This window comes from Dasypus novemcinctus, chromosome 14 (genome assembly GCF_030445035.2).
Source record: "Dasypus novemcinctus isolate mDasNov1 chromosome 14, mDasNov1.1.hap2, whole genome shotgun sequence".
NCBI classification, from domain to species: domain Eukaryota; kingdom Metazoa; phylum Chordata; class Mammalia; order Cingulata; family Dasypodidae; genus Dasypus; species Dasypus novemcinctus.
Genome location: NC_080686.1, coordinates 59387509 through 59412362, shown reverse-complemented (window position 1 = coordinate 59412362; position 24854 = coordinate 59387509). Strand labels below are relative to the sequence as shown.

Here is a 24854-nt window from a genome sequence, read left to right as displayed (position 1 = left end):
CAAAATAGATTCCAGTGAGTAAAATTCACTTCCCCTGGGTTTTGAAGGCCCCATGAGCAATCAGTAACTTGGCTTAGTTTGTGATACCAGGCAGATAGCCAGGGAAGAACAGGTCCAGCTACAGAATAAGAAAAAAAAAGATAAGAAAGAAGCAGGAATGAGAAAACCTGTCCAAAAAGAGACAGAAACCAATATATTCTTCCATGACAGTACAGGCATCAGCAGCTTTTGAAAGAGATCTACGTAAGCCAGATGTCTGGAAATAATTTTATAATAAAACTAACAGAAAATATGTATATGTGAGATAGTATAGTCTAATAACTAAAAACATAAACTGTAATTTGATAGTTTGTTCATACCAGAACTTGACCTCATATTAGTTGTATAACCCCGGACAAACTATTTAACCTCTTGGAGTCTAATGTTCTTATCTGTTAAAAAAAAAAAAAAAAAAAAGGATAAGCCTCTTAAGATATTTGGGAGGGCAAAAAAAGGTAATGTGTGTAAAAAATTGAAACATAACACACAGATTAGTATTTAATAAAAGACAATTAATAAAACTCTCAGTGAAACTTCAGAACCCAGGCTCAGGACTCCCGATGACCTTAGGGGACTCTGCCACCAATTCAAGTGGCTTCAGAGCAATCAAGTATGGTACTCAGCATACTCTCTCCCCAGCAAAACAAACATTTAACTGGGGGAAAGTATTTTTAAAAAATCATTTAAAGTTTCTCAAAATTATCCTAAAGCCAAATGGAGATAAAAATGCTTCAAGAAAATTTACTAAATCTCAGTAAAGAATGAGAATCTATGGCATTTGAGCTATGGCCACCGTCTTTCTCCTGCCCACTGCTCTGTGTTTCAAAAATTCTATTCTGGGCACTGTACTCCAGATGAGTGTGTCCAAGAAGATAGGGGCTCCCTCACTCACAGCTCTTAGTTTAAGGCCACAGTTTCTCCCTAGAAGGGGTAGCCCACTAGCATTTCTCATATGCTCCCATTCCGTGTTATAAAAGCACTCATATGGGCAGGCATGGCTGGGAGAACTGAGGCCCCATTCTCCTGCCCAGCCCCTCCTGGTAAGGTGTAAGCCCTACCCCAAGTGCAGCTGCCCAAAGTACTGGGTTCCCAATCATCCCTGTCCCAGTTAATAGGTGGAGTTTCCACAGTGGGAGGAACAAGCCAAGTCTAGCACTGCCCCTCCCCGCCGCACCTGCTCACAGAGTAATGATGTCCTCTGGGAGAAGGAGGCCACTATCATTTCACATAGCTCTTCTGCAACGATGCAGAGGTTCGGCCTATGGGGACAGGTAGGTGATAATGACAACGAGCTACCAGTTTTAACTGATAGTACTGACTTTACTTAGAACAGAGAGTAGAGAATTCCACATCTAAGGGTATTGTTGAAAACAATGGAGATCTTGGTAGAGAGCAATGAAGGGATGCTGGTAGCTCCATGATACTTGTAGCAACAAGCAAAATGACAGCACAGTCACAAGTTTAACAGAGAACCAGGGAAAAGATAGCACCCTCTTGGGGGGTTGGGAAGGCTATGCACATGTGCAAGGAATAAGAACAAAGCATGGGCCAAAATTATTTAAAACATTCCCCAAGCTGCACACAGATCCAAGGTTAGAAACCTCATTGGTGCAAGGGGCTTAAGCACGACCTTTGACCAAATATGAGCTGAGAAATAAACTAGTCTAACATAGGTCAATTACTATAAAGACATGCTTAAAAATATAATCACACAAATCCCTGGCAGTCTTGAAGATTGTGTGCATGTCCATGGCTGCACCCTCTGCAAATAACTAGAGAGGGAACTTTCAAGCTGCTTGGTCCTAGCTGAACATGAGGCAAACGTATAAGCTCCCTGAGTTTATGTAATAACAGCCTCCAAACAATGCAAACATTTAATAGTAAAGACTAAAATTCTGACTGGCTAAGGGGGCATAAGTACAATATTTGACCAATAATTGGTTCATGTTGAACTAGGTGTGACTTATAGGTAACCAGATGTATTACTTTAATTAGGGCTGCTCTAAAAAAGTGCCACAAATTTAATGACTTAAAAGAACAGAAATTTATTCTCTCACAGTTCTAGAGGCTATAAATCCAAAATCAAGGTGGTGGTAAGGCCATGCTCTCGCTGAAGGTTCTTTCATGGGATCCTTTCTTGCCTCTTCCTTGCTTCTAAGGTTGCTGGCAATCCGTGTCATGGCTTATAAACACATCACTCCAATCTCTGCCTCCATCATCACATGGCATTCTCCCAGTGTGCCTGTGTCTCTCCTCTTCTTATAAGAACTTGAGTCACATTGGATTTAGAACACCCTGATCCAGTATGACATCATTTTAACTAATTACATCTTAAAAAGAATCTATTTCCAAATAAAATTACATTCACAGATACCAGGTATACATGAATTTCAATACAGTATATTAGGCTAAATTAAAAAATAAAGAGAAAAAGAATCTGAATCAGAAATTGCACATACAGGAGAAACAGACTTCACAAAATTATTACAGCCAGTCACTAAACAAACAAAAGACCAAACAAATAAACTCAAATCAACCTCCAGTCAGTGGGAGGTGCAGGAAGGAGAATAATCAGTATCCAGGAGATGCTACAACACATTACTGAAAATGTTCAATTTACAGCAAAAGATTATAAAACATGAAAAGAAACAGGAAAGTGTGACCCATACACTGGTAAAAATGTAGGCAATAGAAAGTGCCTTTGAAGCAGCTATTATAAATATGTTCAAGCAGCTATTATAAATATGTTCAAGGAACTAAAGGAAACTATACCTAAAGAAGTAAAGACTTAAAGAATTAAAGTATGATAATAATACCTCATCAAATAGAGACTCTTAATAAAGAGATGGGAATTATAAAAAATTACCAAATGGAAATTTTCAAATTGAAAAGTAAAATAACTGAAATGAAAAATTCAGTAGAGGGACACTATAGTAGATTTGAGGTAGCAGAAGAAAGAATCAGTGAATGTGGAGAAAAAGATCATCAATCTGAAGAAGAAAAAAGAATGGAGAAAAATGAGCAGAACCTCAGAGAAATGTGGGTCCCCATTAAGTGCACCAGAAGAAGTGGTGAGAGAGAAACAGCAGAAAATATACATGTAGAAATAATGACTGAAAACTTCCCAAACTTGATTTAAAACCTTACTTTATACATTCAAGAAGCTCAGTGACCTACAAGGAGGATAAAAGCAAAGAGATCCACACCCAGACATATCAGAGACAAAATTTTGAAATCCAAAAATAAAGAGAAAATCTTGAAGCAGTAGCAGCAAAATAACTGTTGGGAACCCCAACAACATTAACAGTTGACTTCTCATCAGAAACAATGAGGAAAGGAGGTAGCGGAATGACATATGCAAACAGATGAAAGTAAAAAAACTGTTAACTAAGAACCTTATGTTCAGCAAAACTATCTTTCAAAAATGAAGGTGAAATAAAGACATTCCTAGATAAATGAAAGATGAGAGAATTTGGAGCTAGCAGACATGCCTTGCAAAAAATACTAAAGTTTTTCAGGCTGTAAATAAATGACACTAATTGATCGTATGAATCCACATGATAAAACAAAGAATGTCAGAAAATTCATATAAAAAAACCTAGGAGTAAATCTTCATGACCTTGGGTTAGGCAATGGTTATCTAGACACTGGAAGCACAAGTAACAAAAGAAAAAAAATAGAAAAACTGAACTACATTAAAAGAAAAGACTTTTCTGCTGCAAATGACAGCATTAAGAAAATGAAAAGAAAATCCACAGAATGTAAGAAAACATTTGGAAATTATATATCAGATAAGAGTCATGTATCCAGAACACAAAAAGAACTGTTATACCTTAATAATAATAATAATAATAATAATAATAATAATAATAATAATAAAACAAACCAATTTAAAAATAGGCAAGATATTTGGACATTTCTCCAAAGATTATATATAAATGGCCATTAAGAACATGAAAGGAAGCTGCTCAACATGATTAGTCATCAGGGATATACAAATGAAAACCACAATGAGCTACCACTTCACATACACACCCAGTAGGGTGGCTATAACCAAAAGGAAAATAACAAGCTTTGGCAAAGATTCAGGAAAATTAAAATATATTTTTAGTGGGAATGTAAAAGGTTGCAGCCACTTTGGAAAACAGTTTGGTAGTTCCCTAAAAAGTTAAGTGTATAGTTACTGTATGACCCAGCACCTCCATAACTGTATATACTGGCATAACTCATTTTATTGTGTTTTACTTTATTGAACTCCGCAGATACTGTGTTTTGTATAAATTGAAGGCTTGTGGCAATGCTGCATTGAGCAAGTCTATCCACATAATTTTTCCAACAGTGTGTGCTCACTTTATATCTGGGTCACATTTTGGAAACTCTCATAATATTTCATGCTTTTTCATTAGTATAATATACGTTATGGTGACCTGTGATCAATAATCTTTGATTTTACTACTGTGATTGTTCTGGGACACCAAAAACCATGCCTTTATAGGACAGCAAACTTAATTGGTAAATGTTGTGTGGGCTCTGACTGCTCCACTGACCAGCCATTTCCCCATCTCCCTCCTCCTTGGACCTCTTTATTTCATGAAAGGAAGAGTCAATTGATGTAGCAAACTTCATTACTGTCTTACTTTAAGAAATTGCCATAGCCACCCCAACCTTCAGCAACCAACATCCTGATCAGTCAGCAAGACCTTCCACCAGCAAAAAGATAACAAACTGCTTAAAGCTCAGATTATGGTTAACATTTTTTAGCAATAAAGTATTTTTAAATAAAGGTATGTATATTGTTTTTTTAGACAAAATGCTATTTCACACTTAATAGACTACAGTATAGTATAAACATAACTTTTACATGTACAGAGAAACCAAGAAATTCGTGTGACTCACTTTATTGTGATATTTGCTTTAGTACAGTGATCTGGAACAGAACCCAAAATATCCCCAAGGTATGCCTGCATACCAAAGAAATGAAAACATATGTCTACACTAAAACATAACGTTAATGAATGTTTACAGCAACACTGTTCAAAATATGTAAAAGGTGGCAACAATCCAAATGTCCATCAACTGATGAATGGATAAATAAAATGTGGTATTTCCATATAGCAGTATATTATTTAGCAATAAAACAGAATGAAGTACTGATACATGACTCAACATGCTTGAACCTTGAAAACATTATGCTAAGTGAAAGAAGGCAGTCACAAAAGACCACATATTGTATGATTCCATTTAAGAGAGGTGTCTAGAATAGGCAAATCCGTAGACAGAAAGCAGAGTAGCAGTTGCATAAGGGTTGGGCAGGTAGTAGAGGAGGGATGGTAAGTGACTGTTAATGGTATGGGACTTTGGGGGAGGGAGGAGATGAAAATGTTCTATGATTATATTGTGGTGGTGGGTGCACAATTCTTTGAATACACTAGAAACCACTGAATTGGGCAGAGGATATAGCTCGAGTGGTTGAGTGCCTGCTTCCCATGTACAAGGTCCCAGGTTCCATCCCCAGTACCTCTTATTGGGGAGCAGATGCAGTTCAGTGGTTGAGCACCTGTTTCCCATGTATGAGGTCCTGGGTTTAATCCCCGTGCCTCCTAAAAATAATAACAAAAATTAAAAATTAATTTAAAAATACTGAATTGCACACTTTAAATGGGTGATGGGTATGGTATGTGAATTATATCTCAATCATTTTTTTAAATTAACCATTGCCTTCTTTGATGAATCTTCCTCTTGGCATTAGAAAAAGACGAAAGGGTAGAAACTACTTCCTCTGCTACAGGAAATTAATTCATGAATACATTCAAGATAACTGTAACTCCACGTTGACTGCTTATAAATCCTTTATCTCGGCACTTATATAACCTGATGAAGCTAAGGAAGGATGTGATAAACACAAGTAGAACTCCACTCTAAACTTCCTTGGAATAGAGGCTTAAGGTTCTGTAAAAATAATGAACTCAAATCGATTTAGTATGTGAGGTCTGTTCCCTATATTACTAACTCTAAGAAATTCTGCACACTGAGGCCACCAGAAGAAGTCATAGACTTTGTGTCTTATTTACATATATTTCAATTCTATTCAGAATGATACTAATGTTTTACTAGTTAGAGATTAACAAGTGATAGGAATGATAAGTATCATGGGCCAAAAGCTATAAGCCCTCTATTTAAAAAGTTACCCCATATATTCAATTTTCTTCCAGAAAAGAAATAGAAGAGAGAAAAGAAAGAAAGAATGAAGAGAGTATCAAGAGTAGAGAACTCATTAAGCCAATGGAATGGGAAATAAGGATGTTTTCAATTTTTCCATCCAAATTATAATATTAAACATGCATATTATAATAATTAATAAGTGGTTGTCTTATAATGTACACAGCAATTTCAAAAGACATACAATACCTTCTGGGGGTGTTCCAATGCTGCTGCCAAGACCCAAAATAGCCATGTTGTGAAATCTGGGTTCCAGCATCACCGCAGACTCTACTCCCCTTTCCCAGTGTGGTACTTTGACTGGCTCTAGATGCACATTCTCCAGCCCATCTTGCTGCAGATTTTGGTACATGATTTGGATGGCTTTTTCTAGGCTCTTGGAGCCACTTGGTCTGGGCCCAATGGTATCAACCAGAAGTGCCAGTCTTTCGTAGGATCTGTTCTGGGCTTTACCATAAACAGCAAGTTTGATGATTGACTTAGCAACATCTTCATAGCTGGATATTTCTTCTTTTATGTCTTCAAGTGTCCTCTGGGAGACATCATTCCCATGTATAGTGTTTCCAGGGCCCAGAAGTAAAAGATGAACACCAACAAATGTGAAGAAAAGGGACTTCATTTCTTTTTCTCAGTTGGTTCTTCCTAAGAAATCTATATAAGTAAGAAACATTCATGTTTTAGGGAGAAAGCCTCACAGCCATCTTTCCCACCACCCAGGGATTGTTTTACGGCAGCAGCCAGCTGTATTCCCCTTCCCTTCCCAACTATTCCCCAACCTCCACCATCAATTGCAGGAATCATAACTCTCAGGAATAGAGAAGAACTGTTCCTTCCTCTGTGCTCCAAGAGTATTTTGTGCTTATTTTCAAGATATTTATTGAGTGCCTATATATGCCAGGGATTGTGGTACATTGTTAGAAGGAAGAAATTTAAGTTACTACAAAAAAGCAGGTAATTTACAATAAAAACTGAGTTTTCTTATCATCTAACTCTGTGATACTCTATCATCTACATGATAATAATGAAAATAATAATAATAATAATAAAAGGAAACATTTATATCTTGCTTGCTATGTGCCATTACAATGTTCTAAGTATATTGCATTCATTAATGCATTTAATCCCCACAACTCTATGAGGTAGTTTCTTAATATTACTTCCATTTTACAAGTGATAAAATTGGTACATTGAGAGATTAAATAACATGCCCAAGATACAGAAAAATCTTCCTAGCTGTAGAGACCATGTCCTAAACAGTGCTACTCACCAAAACATGGTTTGAGGACCATTGTCAACAGGCAAATTGTTTTGTAGTCGCCTACAATGCTTAAGTACAGGGACTTAAAGTAAATGTGCCCAACATCGTGCAATACAGTAACCAATAGCCTCATGTGATTATTTAAAGTTAAATTAATTTAAATTAAATAAAATTTAAAATTCTGTTTCTCAGTCACACTAGTCACATTTCAAATGTTCAGTAGTCACATGGTGGCTAATAGCTACCATAGTGGGCAGTCCAGACACAGAACATTTTTCTGTCATCACAAAAAGTTCTATTGGACAGCATTGACTTAGATATTTTAATATGGCATTTTAGATGATTGACAGAATAACTGCACATCTGTCAAATCTAATTATAAAGTGGTGCTTCTTTTTGTATGTATTTTTTAATTTTCTAATTAATTTTTATTATATTTTGCAAAAGTATCAGTCTGCAGCAAATTAGAAATTTAAAAAAAAACTGGTCCTTAACCACAGAAATTAAAGTACACACTCATAAACCACTACATTTAAAGGATAAATTCCAGATTCAGCCTGGTATATAAAACCTTTCCGGATATGCCTCCATCAACCATTTCAGTCATATCTCTTTTCTGCCTCCCTCTAGAGCATGTTCTCTCTCTCTCTGTGTTTCTCTCTCTGTCTCTCTCTCACTCTCTTTCTCTCTCTCTCTCTCATGCAAACATACACACACTCCTAAAAATCTAGATATTGGGTACTTAAAATGTGGCTACTTCAAACTGATATGTGTTGTAACACATCTGATTTAACAGACTTAGCAGAAAAAGGACATAGATATTTTATATACATTGAGTTAAATAAAACATATTATATTAATTTCACCTGCTTTTCACTTTTTCCATGTGGCTAATAAAAAATTAAAACTATACTGTGGCTAGCATTATATTTCTATTGGACAACAACTGTTTTAGCTGCACTGAATTTCCCACTGTTCTTCAAATTTCTAGGCCCTTTCCTAACGCTGGGTCTCTACATATGTTCATTCCCTTTTACTGCGTGGCCCTTCTCACTCTACTCCCATTCTTCTGGCAAATGCCTCCACTCATTCTCCACAACCTAACTTTAAAAATCTCACTTTCTGTGGAGTCTGCCCAAACAACATCCCAGAGTTATTTGCAGCATCTTCTGTGCTCCCACCATGCTTAACTGTGTTGTCAACTAAAATATATGTTTATAAACCTATCTCCCTCACACTTTAGGTCAAACAGGCCAAATTATTCACTTCTACACCCTCAATAGCTATACCTATATATAGGTACCCAATACATTTTATTTAAGGACCAAATGAACCTTCCATCTCTCTAGGTTTTTTTTTAAGATTTATTTTATTTCTTTCTCCCCCTCCCTCCATTGTCTGCTCTCTGTGTCCATTTGCTGTGTGTTCTTCTGTGTCTGCTTGTATTCTCATTAGGCAGCTCCAGGAACCAAACTTGGGACCTTCCAGAGTGGGAGAGAGGTGATTGCTCTCTTGCACCACCTCAACTCCCTGTTCTGCTACGTCTTCTTATTTTCTCTCCTCTGTATCTCTTGTTGTGTCATCCCACTGGACCACCTCTCCACGTCGGCCAGCACTCCTGTGTGGGTGGCATTCCCATGTGAGCTGGTATTCTGCGTGGGCCAGCTTGCCACATGGGCCAGCTTGCCCTCACTAGGAGGCCCTGGTTATCGAACCCTGGACCTCTTATATGGTAGACAGGAGCTTAATTGGTTGAGCCACATCCATTTCCCCTCTCTAGGTTTTAGTTTCCCTAAGGCACAAGGGTACCAGTCCTGCCTCATGCACAAAGAAGTTGCAAGAATAAAAGTCTGTTATCATATTTTAAATACTTTGAAAAATTATAAACACTATACATTACTGCTGCTTTCCTTTTTTTGAAAAAATAAAATTTATTTTTAGAGAAATTTTAGATTTACAGAAAAATTACACTGAATTATTACAACTATTTCATGCATAGGTTCTTAACATAACAATGCTTGTTTTTAAAAGGCTAAATTTTATTAAGCAATCAAAATATTTCATCAGACTGCAGTTTATTCTTGAAAGTACATTTTTCCAATGTGGTGCTGGTACAAAAAATTTTTGAAAGGTTCATGAGTCATGTATTCATTAACAGTAACCACAAGCATCTATTTCTCATTAAAAATTCTCTAAGTATTCTATAAACATTAATTAACTATTTCACAATACATTTCTAGTGATTGATTGGAATCGTATATGACAGCATTGTGGAATACAGAAGAGCTTAGGAATCCCTAGTTCATGCCCTTGTTTTGTAGAAAGCCTGTGTTGTGATCCCCAGATAGCATTGAAACCATCAACTACAATCAACCTGGTAACTGGACTGACTGGCACAGATGTCCTGGAGGATCGCAGACTGGTTTCTTGTAGAAAACCGTATGCATTTACATATAATACAAACCCAATGAGGGACATCCAAATGCAGTCTGGGAAGTGAAAAACTATAATTAAATATACATTCTCCAAAAGACTAGTACATAGAGCACCATGTGAACACAGAGAAGAACAAAGGGAATAATAAAAAGCTAGAGAGAAAACATGACATCCGAAGAGATCCTCAAGGAAGAGCTAAACACGCAGAGACTAGGGAATGACAGGGCTGTGGAGGGACCACTGAAACGTCATCCTTAGATCCACATTCCAGTTAAAAGATATGTTGGAAAATAACCATGCCTTTTCTATTATTTTTGCAGCGTTTTCATATGTCAATAGTATTACCAGATAGAATGCCATTCTGTGATATTTAATGCCTCCTAATATGGTCAGTTAAATTAATTTTAACACTTAAAGAATTTTCTTGTTTGTTTTTTATTATTAAAATAATGAAAATGCTCTAATAATGATTGAAGTGATGGATGCACAAGTATGTGATTATACCAAACACCACCGATTGTACACCTTGGATGAATTGTATGCTTTATTAATATGTATCAATAAAATTGATTTGTTTTAAAAAAAATTTTAAGGATATAATTACTTTAAAACAGAAGTCTTATGAGTGTTGTTTTGAATACCTCAATTAGATTGCATCTCCAAATTCCACAAACACAATAAATGCTTATTTTTTTTTAAGTTGCTTAATTTAAAAGATTGTGGTTTATTAACTTTCAATCAGGTTTTCCCTGAGTATGATATCAGTTCTTTTACAAAGGTACAAAATAACATACAACACATGAAATCACCTAGAACACACAACATAAGTGTAACAGTTTGATATAGTTATGAATTCCAAAAATAGATATTGGATTATGTTTGTAATCTGGTCTGTACCTGGGCATGATAAAGTTATGATTAGGCCTTTGATTGGGTCATGTCATTAAGGCGTTGTCCCCACCCCTTGGTGGGTTGGGACTCACAGATAAAAGACATGGCAAAGGACAGAGTTGGAGGGTTTATTATGTCGGAGTTTTGATGCTGGAGTTTGATGCTGAAGACTTAAGCTAGAGCCCTGGGAAGTAAGCTCACAGGAAACAGAAGTAAGCCCCAGGAAGAGAGGAATGCTGAATCCAGGAAGAAGCAAGACCCTGGAAGAGAGGAACCCAGGAAACCTGAACCCTCACAGACCTTGGCACATGCTCTAACATGTGAAAATAGACTTTGATGAGGGAAGTAACTTATGCTTATGGCCTGGCCTGGTTTCTGTAAGTTCCTACACCAAATAAATATCCTTTATAAAAAACAACCAATTTCTGGTATCTTGCATTAGCACCCCTTTGGCTGACTAATACAATAAGTAAACACTGAATACATGTTAGTTGATTCTAAACCTGGTTTTCCTAGAACAGTCTGAAGATCATTGATATAATTCTTTGCTACAATGCATAATTATATCGCTCTCTAACAGAACACTACAAGAATCTTTTTTATTATTGTTTTTAGAATGCTACATTAGCACAACTAAGACACTTTTCCATTAATAGAAAAAACAGTAATTATTACTAACAGTCTATAATTGAAGAGGTAACAAAAATGGAACAGAATACTTATATATCACTTCCCATCAGAAAAACACTGTAAAATGTAATGTGCAATTTTAAAACACAGAGATAATAACCAGATATGTAAGTTATACATTCTAAACAAGAAACAGAGATTTATCATGAAAGTTAAAATAGTGAAGGCAATAAGTAAGGGCAATTTGAAGAAATTTTCTCCTAAGACACAGATTTAGAGTCAACATCATCAAGAAATTCATTCTAGACCTGGAGTCCAACCAAAAGAGAAGGATAATCAAAGATATGGGGACTTTCACTTGTACAAAAGGACTAAAAAGATTAGCCCTCCACAGTGGGAAAAGACATAGGCCAAAAGTAGATATACTTCAGTGTAAAATATCAATAAGGGTTTGGATAAGATTAACACAGACTTACCAAATCTTTTAGTACATCAAAATGCACAACTTCACACAGTGAATGATAAGCTTATGGGAGTTATTTACCTAAGAAAAAGAGGCTTAGACAAATAGGGAATGATATATTCATTGGATGCCTAGCCCTCTTAAAACTACCACCACCAGAACCCAAGTAAAGTTCCCGATGTGATTACCAGGAGGTCTCCAGATTTGAAAGGCTGTTAGTCTGTCCTAGCTCAGAAATGTAAATTTCCCTATATAGTCATTTCCGTAGAACAGAGTTAAGCAAGCTACAGTGGTATTTTACCATGGTCTGCAAAGGAAAAAAAATAATTCTGTGGTGAATGTGAGCAATAAAAACAAATAGTCTTACACATCTCAAATATTTTCTCTCTATTCAATTGTAAAAAGATGCTTCGTTTTGTTTTGGGTTGTGACTCGTTTCTTCATTCAACAAAAATTTATTGACCACACACCAGGCATTGAAGAAACAAATGTAAAAGGTAATATTCACACCCTCAAACTGCTGCTGAGTGTATTAGGGCAATTGGCAACGTGAAAAGCCCTATAACTGAAACAGTTACACAGTTCCATGGGAACAGAGAGGACAAGGGACAGTTAGAGGGTATAATGCTCGACCTGAGATTTGAAAGATAAGCAGGACTTCACTTAAAAGCACGTGGAGAAAGCAAGGGTGCACTGAAGGAAAGGTACCCACACAGAGGAGGAAATAACTCACACAAAGACACCCAGGCTTTGCAACCCTGGCTATGGGGGTACAGCAAGTAGCTGACTGGTGAGAAGGATTGCTGCGACAGGAAACATGCCGAATATTCCCCGTGCTTCATACAGCCAGGAGAAGGAAGACAGGAAGGAATGTTCCTCTCTGATCTTCACCACCTCCTGTCTCTACAGCACAGAGAATTCACTCAGATACCAAATCAGTACAGCAGCAGTATTCCACACAGTCTTTTAAATGTGAAAAACATATTATCTGAGCCTTGAATTTAACTCTATTTTATGTACAAATACAAAATAACCTTTGTACAGTTTTAATGCACATTGACTTTTCCAGGAAGCAACTACCACTATCAAGAGAAGACTACACTTTGTCTTGTTTAGAACTTTGAAAGAGTTGGTCATCAGTTAAAAAAAAACAAAAACAATGATTATGCTGCTTATGGTAATGGGGGCACCATTACTGCACCCCAATATAAGTCTGCATTTGCTGTCATATTTACCATGCAAACACTGACTAACTCCCTATGCCATCTAGTGTAGTCCTGCCTAGGAATTTACATTTTGAAATACTTATTTTATTCCAAATTTTTTCCTTTAATTTTTCCTTTAGATGATATGTGGGGTAGCATACTATTTATTTGAAATAAGCATAAGTAGATTATCACTTTTACTTCAGGATAATAAAGGGGACATATGAAATATTTGTAAAAGGAAGCACTGCATCTAATAGGGTGTGAATTATTGGCTTAAGTAAATCTAATAATTCTCTCCTTTACTTTTCTAGCCCCTCTTTGAGCTAGGGGAGACTCTGTGTCCCAGTTAGACTCCAGGAGACCCAAACAGAAGCAGTTGGCAAGAAGGTGGGCACAATTCTAGAGCTGTATCAGCTACCTTGTAACCAGAAAGGAAAGTCCTAGAGAATTGGCCCTGACATTACTGATCTGCTGAACTAATACCAGCACCACCAACTTTCCTATCAGGGAAAAAATAAACTTTTGTTTAAGCCACTGATGGGTCATCACATGCAGCTTTAGATACATTCCTAACTGATGCACCTACCAGTCAGTAGGGTAGAACAAACCAACGGGTGACTAATCCTACCTGTAATTCCACCTTCGAATCCATTCTTGACTAACTCCCCTCTTCCTCCTTGCCATCACTGCCCTAATTCAGAACCTCACTAACACTCGTTTAAAACACTTCCTCATACATCTTCTTGTCTTAAACCCAGGTACCTTTCCAATCCATCTTTCATACACCAGAGATTTATCTTGAACCCATATCAAATGACTCCCTAGCTTAAAATCTCTTTTCACCACTGTTTACAGTTCAGTGTTATGAGCGTAGCTTTCTAGTCTTCACAATCATTCCATCAGTCCCCTACCCGTATATTTCAGCCCCACCAGGTTTTAAGTGCTCAAAGTTATAAAATATTCCTTATTCTTATGATTTTGCTGAAGCTGTTCCCTCTGCTGAAAATGCCCTGTTTGGTAGAGTCATGATCATCATGCAAGGAGGCCCAGCTCATCTGTCATCAACTCTCAGGCAGATATATCTGCTGCCCTTTTTTTTTTAATATTTATTTATTTATTTATCTTCCCTTCCCCCTGCCCCAGTTGTCTGTTCTCTGTGTCTATTCGCTGTGTGTTCTTCTTTGTCGGCTTCTGTTGTTATCAGCGGCACAGGAATCTATTTCTTTTTTTGTTGCGTCATCTTTGTTGTGTCAGCTCTCCATGTGTGCAGCGCCATTCCTGGCAGGCTAAACTTTCTTTCCCGTTGGGTGGCTCTCCTTTTGGGGCACACTCTTGAGCATGGGGCTCCCCTACACAGGGGGCACCCTTGCATGGCACAGCACTCCTTGCGCGCGTCAGCTCTGCGCATGGGCCAGTTCCACACAGGTCAAGGAGGCCCGGGGTTTGAACCGTGGACCTCCCATGTGGTAGAGGACTCCCTAACCACTGGGCCAAGTCTGCTTCCCTCTGCTGTCTTTTCAATAGCATCCTGGATACTAGATGCTTTTGTGCCCATCACCCTGCTAGTCTAGAGATCACTTAATAGCAATAATATGTTAGTTTTATAAAATTCACAAAACATGGTCTCTTCAATGTGCTTTTGTTTTTGTATACCAAATAGTACAATATTTGTCAATAAATACTTATAGAATAAATGAATAACTTCATCAAACATGTAGTTATATTTCATAACAAAAGTATAAAGCTCTGAGTCATCACTTTAATGATTACTTTTCCTGCATTGGACATTAGTTTGCTTTTTTAAACTATAGCATATTCACAACTTCCTTTTATAAAAGAAAATGGCTTGGTCTTTCTCTAATTGTATGACTTTGAACAATTTGTTTGAAGGCTCTCGTTATATGTAAAATGAGAGGTTAGATTTCAGCTTAAAAACTCTTTTATGGGTTTTCTTAAATATTTAATATCAATCACATTTTTCTTTACACCCTATGTTGGCATTTGTCAAAATCACCTATGCCCAACTTTTAATTGTTTCATGTATAAAAATCACTGCTCAATCCACAGGTTGGGTTTCTTCTCTGACCAGAAAACTGAAACTAAACACATGAAGATCATTAAAGATGCCTTTATTCCTAAATCCAATGAAAACATTTCAATTTCTATCATACTTGATGTCTGAAACATTTGACACTGTTGACAGCCCCTCTTTTTGAGACACTCTTCTTCCCACAACTCCCACAACTAAGGTCTCCTTTCCATTCTCTTTTGTAGGGTCTCTTTCTTCCATCCATTCCTTTTTTTTTTTTTTTAAAGATTTCTCTTTCTTAAAAATTTATTTCTCTCCCCTTTCCCCCACCCCAGTTGTCTGCTCTCCGTGTTCATTCACTGTGTGTTCTTCTGTATCTGCTTGCATTTTCATCAGGCAGCACGAGAATCTGTGTCTCTTTTTTTGTTGCGTCATCTTGCTGTGTCAGCTCTCTGTGTGTGAGGCACCATTCCTGGGCAGGCTGTACTTTTTTCATGCAGAGCAGCTCTCCTTATGGGGTGCACTCCTTGCGCATGGGGCTCCCCTACATGGGGGACACACCTGTGAAGCATGGTACCCCCAGCTCATCACACTGGTCAGGAAGCCCTGGGTTTGAACCCTGGACCTCCCATATGGTAGGCAGATGCTCTATCTGTTGAGCCAAAATCAGCTCCCTCCATTCATTCTTGAAATTTTGTTGTTTCCTAGGGCTCTCTCCTTGACCCTCTTCTCCAAATACACACTCCAAATGGCAATGCCATTCACTCCAAGGCTTCATTTACCATCTATGGGATGATGTCTCTCTCAGTTTGGATGTCCTATAGGCACTTTAAATGCAGTATATCCATACCCTACTCATGACTTTTCCTCCAGAGCTGCTCTTAAACTGGAATTTCCACTTTTGGTCCATGACATTTCCATCAACCCATCAACTGGGACCACTTGGGAAAATTTGCTTTCCTTTAATCACCAAATTAATTACATAGGCTGTCAGATTTCATCCTAAATAACCTTCACACCCTTCTCTTCCCCTGTAGGCCTTCCTTACAACTTTGGTTTATGGCCATATTACTCTAGGTTAAATTCATACAACAATCTCCTAACTGAGCCCCCTGTCTCCAGCCTCCTCTTCTCCATACATTCTCTTTGCTACAGCAGTTATTGATCTTCAAAATTTTTTTTTATAATTTCCCTCCTCTGTTCAAATCCTTCCATGGCTCCCACTGCTTTCAAGATAAAGTTTCAACTCTGCCTGACATTTAAGGTCATAGATTCTTTCTCCAGTCTCATCACTGGTCCTTCTTTATCCTATAGCCTATGATGCAGGCAAGATGAACATCCGAAAGTTCCCAAACATGCCTTTTTTTCTTATGCCTCAGAGCCTTAACACGTGCTAATGCCATTCCCTGAAACACCTTCTCCTTGAAATCCTAGACACTCTCATTTCAGCTTTCATCTCCTCTGGAATAACTGCTGGACTCCTCTGTACCTCACACATGCTCCACACACTCTACTCAAACATCTGCTTACACCTCTTATAACACTTTATCACATATTCTACTTTATATGTCTTTTTCCCACTAAAAAGTGGACTCGATGTGGATAGGGACTGTGTAGCATCCATCTTTGATCCCCTAGGATCTATCATTGATTTGGCATTTAGTGGGTATTCGATGAACATAGGAAGGAAATATAGGAGGTGATACCTGAATTATTTTTGGAAGTCTTTAACAGAGCTACCAGGTACACGGTCGGCAAAGAGGGGCAGATGTACACTCCAGGCTGAAAAGAAGTTCTTGTCTTTTCATTACCCAAAGGACAGCACTGAACACATCTCATGTGCTAAGTGAATATGTATTGTTTTGAGCTGAATATTTCTGTATAAAAGGATAGTTTCCAGAGGACATAAAGGCATTCAAGTCCTCCTTGGCACCTAATACTCTGCCTTTCAGAGTAAGTATTAAGACTATTTGCTGATATGTTTTCTAATATCTATTATTCACATAATAGGAAACAGAAAGGCGTATGGGAAAGGAAGAGACTAGACATGAACCTTTGCTTACACCACACCCTCAATTCTACTTGCTAAAAAAAAATGCCATGGAGTCTGAAATGCTTCGAAAGTTTTTCACCTAGTAAAAACTGGTGAAATCCGAATAACATCAGTAGATTGTACCAGCATCACATACCTGGTTTTGATATTATACTGTAGTAATATTGATGTTGTCGTTGGGGAAAATTGGGAAAAGGGTATAATAGGATCTCTCTCTACTATTTTGTAACTTCCTATGAGTCTATAATGAGTACAAAATAAAACGTTTAAAGAAAGAAAAAGTCTTACCTACCTGACTTTTCAAAAATTCAAACATTTGTTTTTAAATATCACACTTTATATATGCTTCTGGAAATAACCACAGCGAAGCAAACCAGACCTATGTACTTATTTGAATCACTGCCCCAGGCCCACCTTTCCTGAACTGTTAGGATTCACCTGTATCCAATTCACTATTTTTCTTCTAACAGTAAGGACAAGGAGGCTTTGTTTCAAATGTCTCTGCCACTGAACACAACATCTTCAATAAGCAACAGGCATTGTAAACACAAGGGGGAGGGAGGATTGAAGGAAGAGAGGAAAATCCTAACAGCTGGGCAAAGGGACCAATTCACGATATTCTCCTTTCTTCTCCCACTGGTTGTAGGAGTTGTACAGTAGTAGCAGGTTAGTGAGGTAACGGAGGAAGGCAAATGGTATACCAACAGTCAGTGCCCTTCCTGACTGGTAAACAGTTTACTGTTTACCAATAAGCAGTTTTTGAGTTTGCTTTCTAAGAAAATTAACTGGCCTCACTTTACTACTACTTTCTCCCAATTTTGTTACCTGTTTCAAGTTTCTTGAATATGTAAAATAGAGAAGCCCTAATTCCTACAGTTCAAAAATAGGTGACTTTGTTATATAGCCAACTGTCACTGGCTTTTTGCTCGACATCATAATGGAACTGTGATAAATAAATATGAAGCTCCTTTATAGGCTGCTTAAGTGAAACAACGTGATTAAAACTCCAATAAATGAAATCAACCATGAACCCTAGGGTAAACTTTGTATTCTTGGCTTAAAAAAATCTGTACTGAAATCCACAGAGGATATAAGACAGCCTGGCCGCTGTGTTCGCTGAAGATGCTGAGCTGACCACGAAGGTGGCTATCTTTGAGAACAGGGCTCTGGGAGCTAGAATTCTGTCCTACGGACACATGCCTGGAGTCAGCAGCTATAACCAAGCATATACAGTCAATGAAAGCACATATAAATCTGAAGAATGCACTTTATACCCTTTGAGGACCAAATACGAAGTGGCCAACACTAACCACTAGCAATTCTGAGGTCCTAAGATCTGAGAGAACTGAAAAAGGTGGAGAAAGGAAATGGAAGTCTAGCCTCATAACGTCCTCGTTTCCTAGCACTTGGATCCCAACATAAGAGTAATAGAGAGTGCTTTATTTCTGCCAGTAAACCCAGTGAAGCATTTGTCTTCGATCTGGCAATATTAAAAAGCTATTTCAAGGCGCAGCAGCCTCTTCCAAAGGCAAGGCAGAGAATATGGGCTCCCTTGAATCAGACAAAGTACAGAAGTCTTCCAGAGATTCAGCTGCAGAAAACCATAAAGCTAGAGATATATAGATTTAATTACCACTCACCAATATATGGTTACAGTAAGCCAATTGTACTAATGTGTTTTTATTGCTAAACAGCATGTTTCCCCCATGTATTTTCCCCTGAACTGGTTAATAACGAGTTTCAAGGAACACTCTGGTAGAGATCTTAGTAATTTCCTTTGGAACATGCCCTTCCGTTTCCTTCGCTTTAGCCAGGCTCTGCCAGCCCATAAACACAAAAGCAGAAAGACCCTCAATGAATCTTGCTGTAAAGACAGCTCTTGTTACAGCCCAAGCCAGAGAGACCTGTTCAGCATGTCACTTCCTGCAAAATTTGCTATTAAACCTGTCAAATAGACACATACAAAAATAATGCTTCACTAAACAGCTGTTAAGTTTCATGAGCTTAAAAAGAAAATACCATCTAGCTATACACTGTTAACAGATTCACCCACAGTTTTAAAAATCTGATATGCCGGTACACTTTCCCCTAAATCCTAACATTTGCTCTCTGCTATGAAATGGCTGCCACACAGTACCATTAGCAAACGCCAGCTAAGAGCATACACGTACTTACTTTGCAACAGTGCATGCTCCCTCCTTCTGCAACAGGAGCACAGAGCATCTGTTGCTTCAGGCCCTAGCACAGGAAAGAGAGCACTTTTTAATGGCATCAAGAGGAAAAATAAATGTGCTGATTCCTCTCTGTCCCAGTGGTCCAACATTAATCAAGGTTGGCAAAAGAAAAGTGTTATGCCAAATAGATTCAGAGGAACCGCGCTAAGACAAAATTATTCAAAGTGCTTAATCAGTCAGCGTAATATAAAACCATTGTAGCACTTTATCAGCACAGAACCACAAAATTATGCTGAGGAGAAAGAACGTGTGTAAAACAAGTTTTCTAGGAAGTCAAGTAAGCAAGGTGATAAAGCAGGTGTTTGGCAGCAGGAAACTAACAGGTAACAAAATATTTTAAAAAGGAATTAGGGAGAACCTTGCAGAGTGTCAACTATGGAGTGTAGAACAATGACCAAGGTAGAAAATATATCCCAGCCCAGAGGTGAGGAGGAAGGAGAAACGAATGAGGCATAAGAAACCAGCTGAAAGTGATTTTTCTTGACAGGCAATTTCTAAATTCAAAAATTGTCAAAAAGTGAATCACATTTATCAGAAGACTGGGTATATGACTAAAAGGATTATGAAGATGGGTTTAAAGAAAAAAATTCTTTTATCTCAGGTAGCTATGGCAGAAGGAAAAGGGAAAAAAGAAGTGGTTTACCTCTGGGGAGAGACAAAATGGCTTGGGAGCAAGACAGAGACAAATCAGCTTATCTCAGTTTTTGTGATTTATTCCCGATAACTCACTTGAAAGATGAAAAGCCTACAGTCAGGTCACTCAAGTCATTGTTATGGGAAATGAAGTGAGGAAACACTAAGTTTGGAATAATCACCCCATAATTGCCTAGAGGTCTACAAAATCTGTGAAGGATTGGCCTATTTCCTAAACGTACAGCGTTTGATTTCCCTCCAGAGAATGCGGGAAATTATACCCTTTGAAACAGATGAGAAGTTTTGGATAAAATCAGATTCTATTGGAAAGCCTCCGGGGAATGAGTCGGCACCTCAGCAACTCATAGCCTGCACAACATAGTCTGATACATTTACTAGCAAATGAGGGGGAAGTTTGTTGTGACAGCTGTGCACAAAATAAGTCTGAAAGTTAGGTGGATTTGCAACATGAGAAGGTATTTGGGATTTGGAAAAAACAGAGTTTTCTTAGGAAGGAAGAAGGCACTGGAAAATGGGAAAAAAAGGAAATGCAAGGTGTGGGGTGGGGATGGGGTAGAAGCAAAGTACATGTATCCCACTTGCTGCAAAGTTTTCTGCATTGGATCCCTACATTGAAAATGCCTGCTGACCATTTATTTCACCAGTTGCACCAATCACTCTCACAGCAGTTAAGATCCAACCAAGAGCAGGAATAATGTACTATTTGCAAGATACAGAGTAAACTTGAGTTACGCTTGAAGATGATTTTCTTCTCTATTTTGTCCTCTTCTCTCCACTCCCCACACACATGGCATGTGGGCAGATGGTGGCCGCAGCCTGGCCCACACACACACAGGGCCACGTGGATGTTCTGTACAATTCACTGTCCTGCTGATGTTGCATTTGTTTCCCATCTTCCCTCTGCCTCTACCACTTACTCCAGGGCCAGCCACTACCCCCAATGAAGTGTTGCGGGCAACACACGAAAGAACTCGAGCTGTAAGTGAGCAGCACCTAGACCAGCAGCGAGGGAAAAGACCAGAATGAACAGGAGGCAGGAGGATAAACGCCAAGTGACAGAGTTAATAACTGAAAATCCTCCAAATCTTACCTCGGGGTAGTCTGCTATGGCAGTCATATTCCTCAAGTGATGGAGGCAAGAAGGGAGGGAAAAAGGAAAGGAGAAAATCAACACTGACTTTGCCTGTAGCAAATGACTGAACTAAATGCTGTCATGTATATCATCTTATTTAATCCTTATAAGCAATCAGTGAGGGATATTATTACTTCCAAAACAGAGGTTCAGAGAACGTAAGTGATTTACTCATTGTAATGTAGATAGTAAGAGGTAGAAGCCTTTGCCCTGCTCTTTCAACAAGGGTTATGGGCTGAATTGTGTCTCCCCAAAAGGTATGTTCAAGTCCTAACCCCCACTGCTATGAATAAGACCCTATTTGGAAATAGGATCTTTGAAGATATGATAAAATGAGGCCAACTAGATTAGGGTGGGCCCTAATCCAATGTAACTGGTGTCCTTAAAAGAAGAGCAGTGGACATAGATAGGCAGGCACTGAGAAGAAGGTCATGTGACAATGAAAGAGGCAAAGTGATGCATCCACAACCAGGGGGTGCCCAGGAGTGCTGGCAAACACCAGAAGCTAGAAGAGGCAAGGAAGCATTCTCCCTAATAGGTCTCTCCCCTCTCCCAAAGGCAGCCGAAGATCCCAGAGCCTGGGAGAGCCCCTGCTCCCTGCTTGCCACAGACGCTACCCATCCCAGCCCTCCAGAAAGCCACTGTCTGAGCCCTGCAAAGTCCCACTCCGATATCGCCTGCATGACTCACCCCACTGAGGCTTCCTCCAACTCCGGTCCCCCCGAGAACCCTGGAGCCCAGTCTTCCTGGGTCCCGCCGGCACAGCCTGCTCATCTCCAGCCCCTCGAGGCCCTGGGGACCCCCAAATCCCCGGCTGCACCCCCCAGCAGCTGGCAGGAACCCCAGGCCAAGAGCCAGCTCAGAGTAGCTGAGCTGAAGAAATGCTTTGAGGGCTGAGGCTCTCTGGAGTTGTCCAGTTCCTCAGTAAAGCCAAAAGAACCCCGCCCCCCCCCCCCAAAAAAAATAGGTTTCAAATGGAACTTACTCCTTAATTTGAGTCTTCAAATCCCCAGGATGTTTGTGACAATAAGTTGCTGCTGTTTTAAACCACTCAATTTTTACTACTTTGTTATTACAGAAGCCTTAGGAAACTAAGACAACAAGGTAATTCTGACTCCCTCTTTGAAACGATTCGTGTGGTCCTCACAGTTTGTGTTGGGTGATCCTCCTATAGGTTCCAGTGCTACTCTGTTCTGTTTTCTCCATAGTACATATCAGTCTAGATTATAATGGCCTGTTTAGTCTCCATCTCTAGACTAAAGACTCACAGAAGGCAGAGGCAGTCTTGGTAGTCTCTGACTTCCTTATTCCTCAGTGCTAGGTGCATTGCATGCCTGAGATGTGCTTGAGAAATGGTGGGCCAGAAATGAGAACTCACCATTCCATCCTGTCTCTGAAGAATACTGTTTGGAATTACAGTCTGAGTGCTTACCAAAATGAAGAAGAGTGATAAGACTACTTTCTAGAGCCTACTGTACAGTGTCCATGGTACTAACATCACTATGTGGGATGTGATTACGTACTTCTGAAACAGAGCATTTAAATGCAAGTAACTACAGTACTGTAGTACTTCTATTCCCTGGTTGAAAAAGATGTGAGGCTGAAATGTTTACATCTAACTATAGGTTTTTTCCAGGTTCTTTCCTTTTAATAATGAGAAGCACTGGTAAGCCCTGCTTTCACCCTCAGAGTCCCACAGATACCAATTATTCATATACAATACCACAACTTCAAAATATTGAAGATGCTCTGAACGTTCTTGTAAAGCTGGGAATGGAAAGAGAGCCAAATTACCTTAGCCCATGTTTTTGGGAGGCATTATGGTTCCTGTACCACACAGAACCCTGCAATCCTGTACCAGAAATCCTGTTTCAATGCCTATTTCCAAAGTAGAAAATGCATGACTTGACTACCAGGAAGGTTTGCACTAAGTCCAAGTCCAGAGCAGGGTGGCTATGCCTGAAAACTTATCAATTAACCAAGTTTAATCAATGCAGAAAACCAGCCAAAAGAGGTCAACTAAACAACAAGTCCAGACTGCAATAATTCTGCTTCTATTTACTTTTCTCTCTTATTCCAAATACACCTAGGTACAGACTTTAAGAAAGGGATATACAAAGACTAGTTTCACTGAATTCCACACCTAATGCAGGGAGGAAATTGTGGACTTGAAAAAATTGGCCTCTAGCAACTAGAACCAAAGCTGAACATGCATTAAATTCAAAGGTACTGAATGTTATGGAAAAAACTCAACTTTTCAAAATTTGTCTTGGCAGTTGCGTGGCTCCATGCTGAATTTTAGGGTTACCAACACCGTGAGGAATCTGCTCAATTTCCTGCTTGCCTAGACAATTCCTAAAGCATACTAGGAAAATAGTCATTCAAACGCTGTTGGGGTAGCAGAAATTCTAACAGGCCTGAAAACTGATTGCTAATACTCTTGTAGTAGTCCACTTTATTCTTTGACTTTTCATACCATTGATACAAAGTTTTCAATCACTTTTTCAAAAACAACTTGATTGAGTTATGATTAACATACAATTACCTGCATATACTTAAAATAAACAATTGGATATGCTTACATCCATAAAACCTCTACCACAATTAAGATAATGAACATATTGATCACCCCCAAAAGTTTCCTTATGCCACTATGTAATCCTTCTCTATTTCCTCTCCTTGTACCCCCAGTTCCCACCCCTCAGTCCAAGGAAACCTATGATCTAACTGCTATTACTATACATTAGTTTGCATTTCCTAGAATTTTATATAAATGAAATCATACAGTACATACTCTTTTCATGTCTGGCTTCTTTTACCCAGAATAATTATTTTGAGATTCATCCATGTTGAAACATATATCAATTGTGCATTTTTTTTCATTGCTGAGTAGTATTCCTTCATATGAACTTACTACAGTTTACTTATCCTTTCACATAAATAAATATATGCATATATTATAAAGGTTCTACGAACATTTGCGTACAAGTCTTTGTATGGAAATATGTTTGGATTTCTAGTAGTAAAATGGCAGGACCATGTGATAAATTTTTGCTTAACTATTTAAAAAACTGTCAAATTATTTTCCAAAGAAGTTGTACCATTTTACATTCCTGGCAGCAATGCACAAGAGTTCTAGTTCCTCTGTATCCTCACCAACATTTGATATGGGCAGTCTTTTTAATTTTCTAATGGGTCTCTAATGGTGTCTCATTGTGGTTTTAATTTGAATCTCCCTAATGATTGATGGTGTTGAATATATTTTTTATGTGCTTACTTGCCATCCACATATCTTTTTTGATGAAGGGTCTGTTCAAATCTCTCACCCATTTTTATTGGGCTTTTTGTTTTTTTCTTCTTAAGTTTTTGGAGTTCTTTATATATTCTGAATATAAGTCCTATGTCAGAGTTATGATTTACAAATATTGTCTTCCAGTCTATAGCTTGTCTTTTCATTCTCTGAAGAGTGTTTTTCAAAGTTTTAATTTTAAAGAAGTACAATTTACTCAATATTTCAAGACATTGTAAAACTGCAGTAATCACAAGTATGGTATTGAAATAACTGAGTAATTGAGTAATGTTAGCTCAATAGATCAAAGGAATAGAAT

General features: G+C 38.4%; 1 protein-coding gene across 1 annotated transcript in view; it reads right to left on the bottom strand.

Moving 5' to 3' along the window:
- Positions 1–24854, bottom strand: part of CPQ (carboxypeptidase Q) — a 521738-nt gene that overhangs the window by 388140 nt on the left and 108744 nt on the right. Inside the window, exon 2 of the mRNA XM_004474687.4 lies at positions 6448–6909. Coding sequence (XP_004474744.1) covers positions 6448–6877 — 430 coding nt within the window. The 5' untranslated portion in view covers positions 6878–6909. The remainder of the gene's footprint in view (positions 1–6447; positions 6910–24854) is intronic.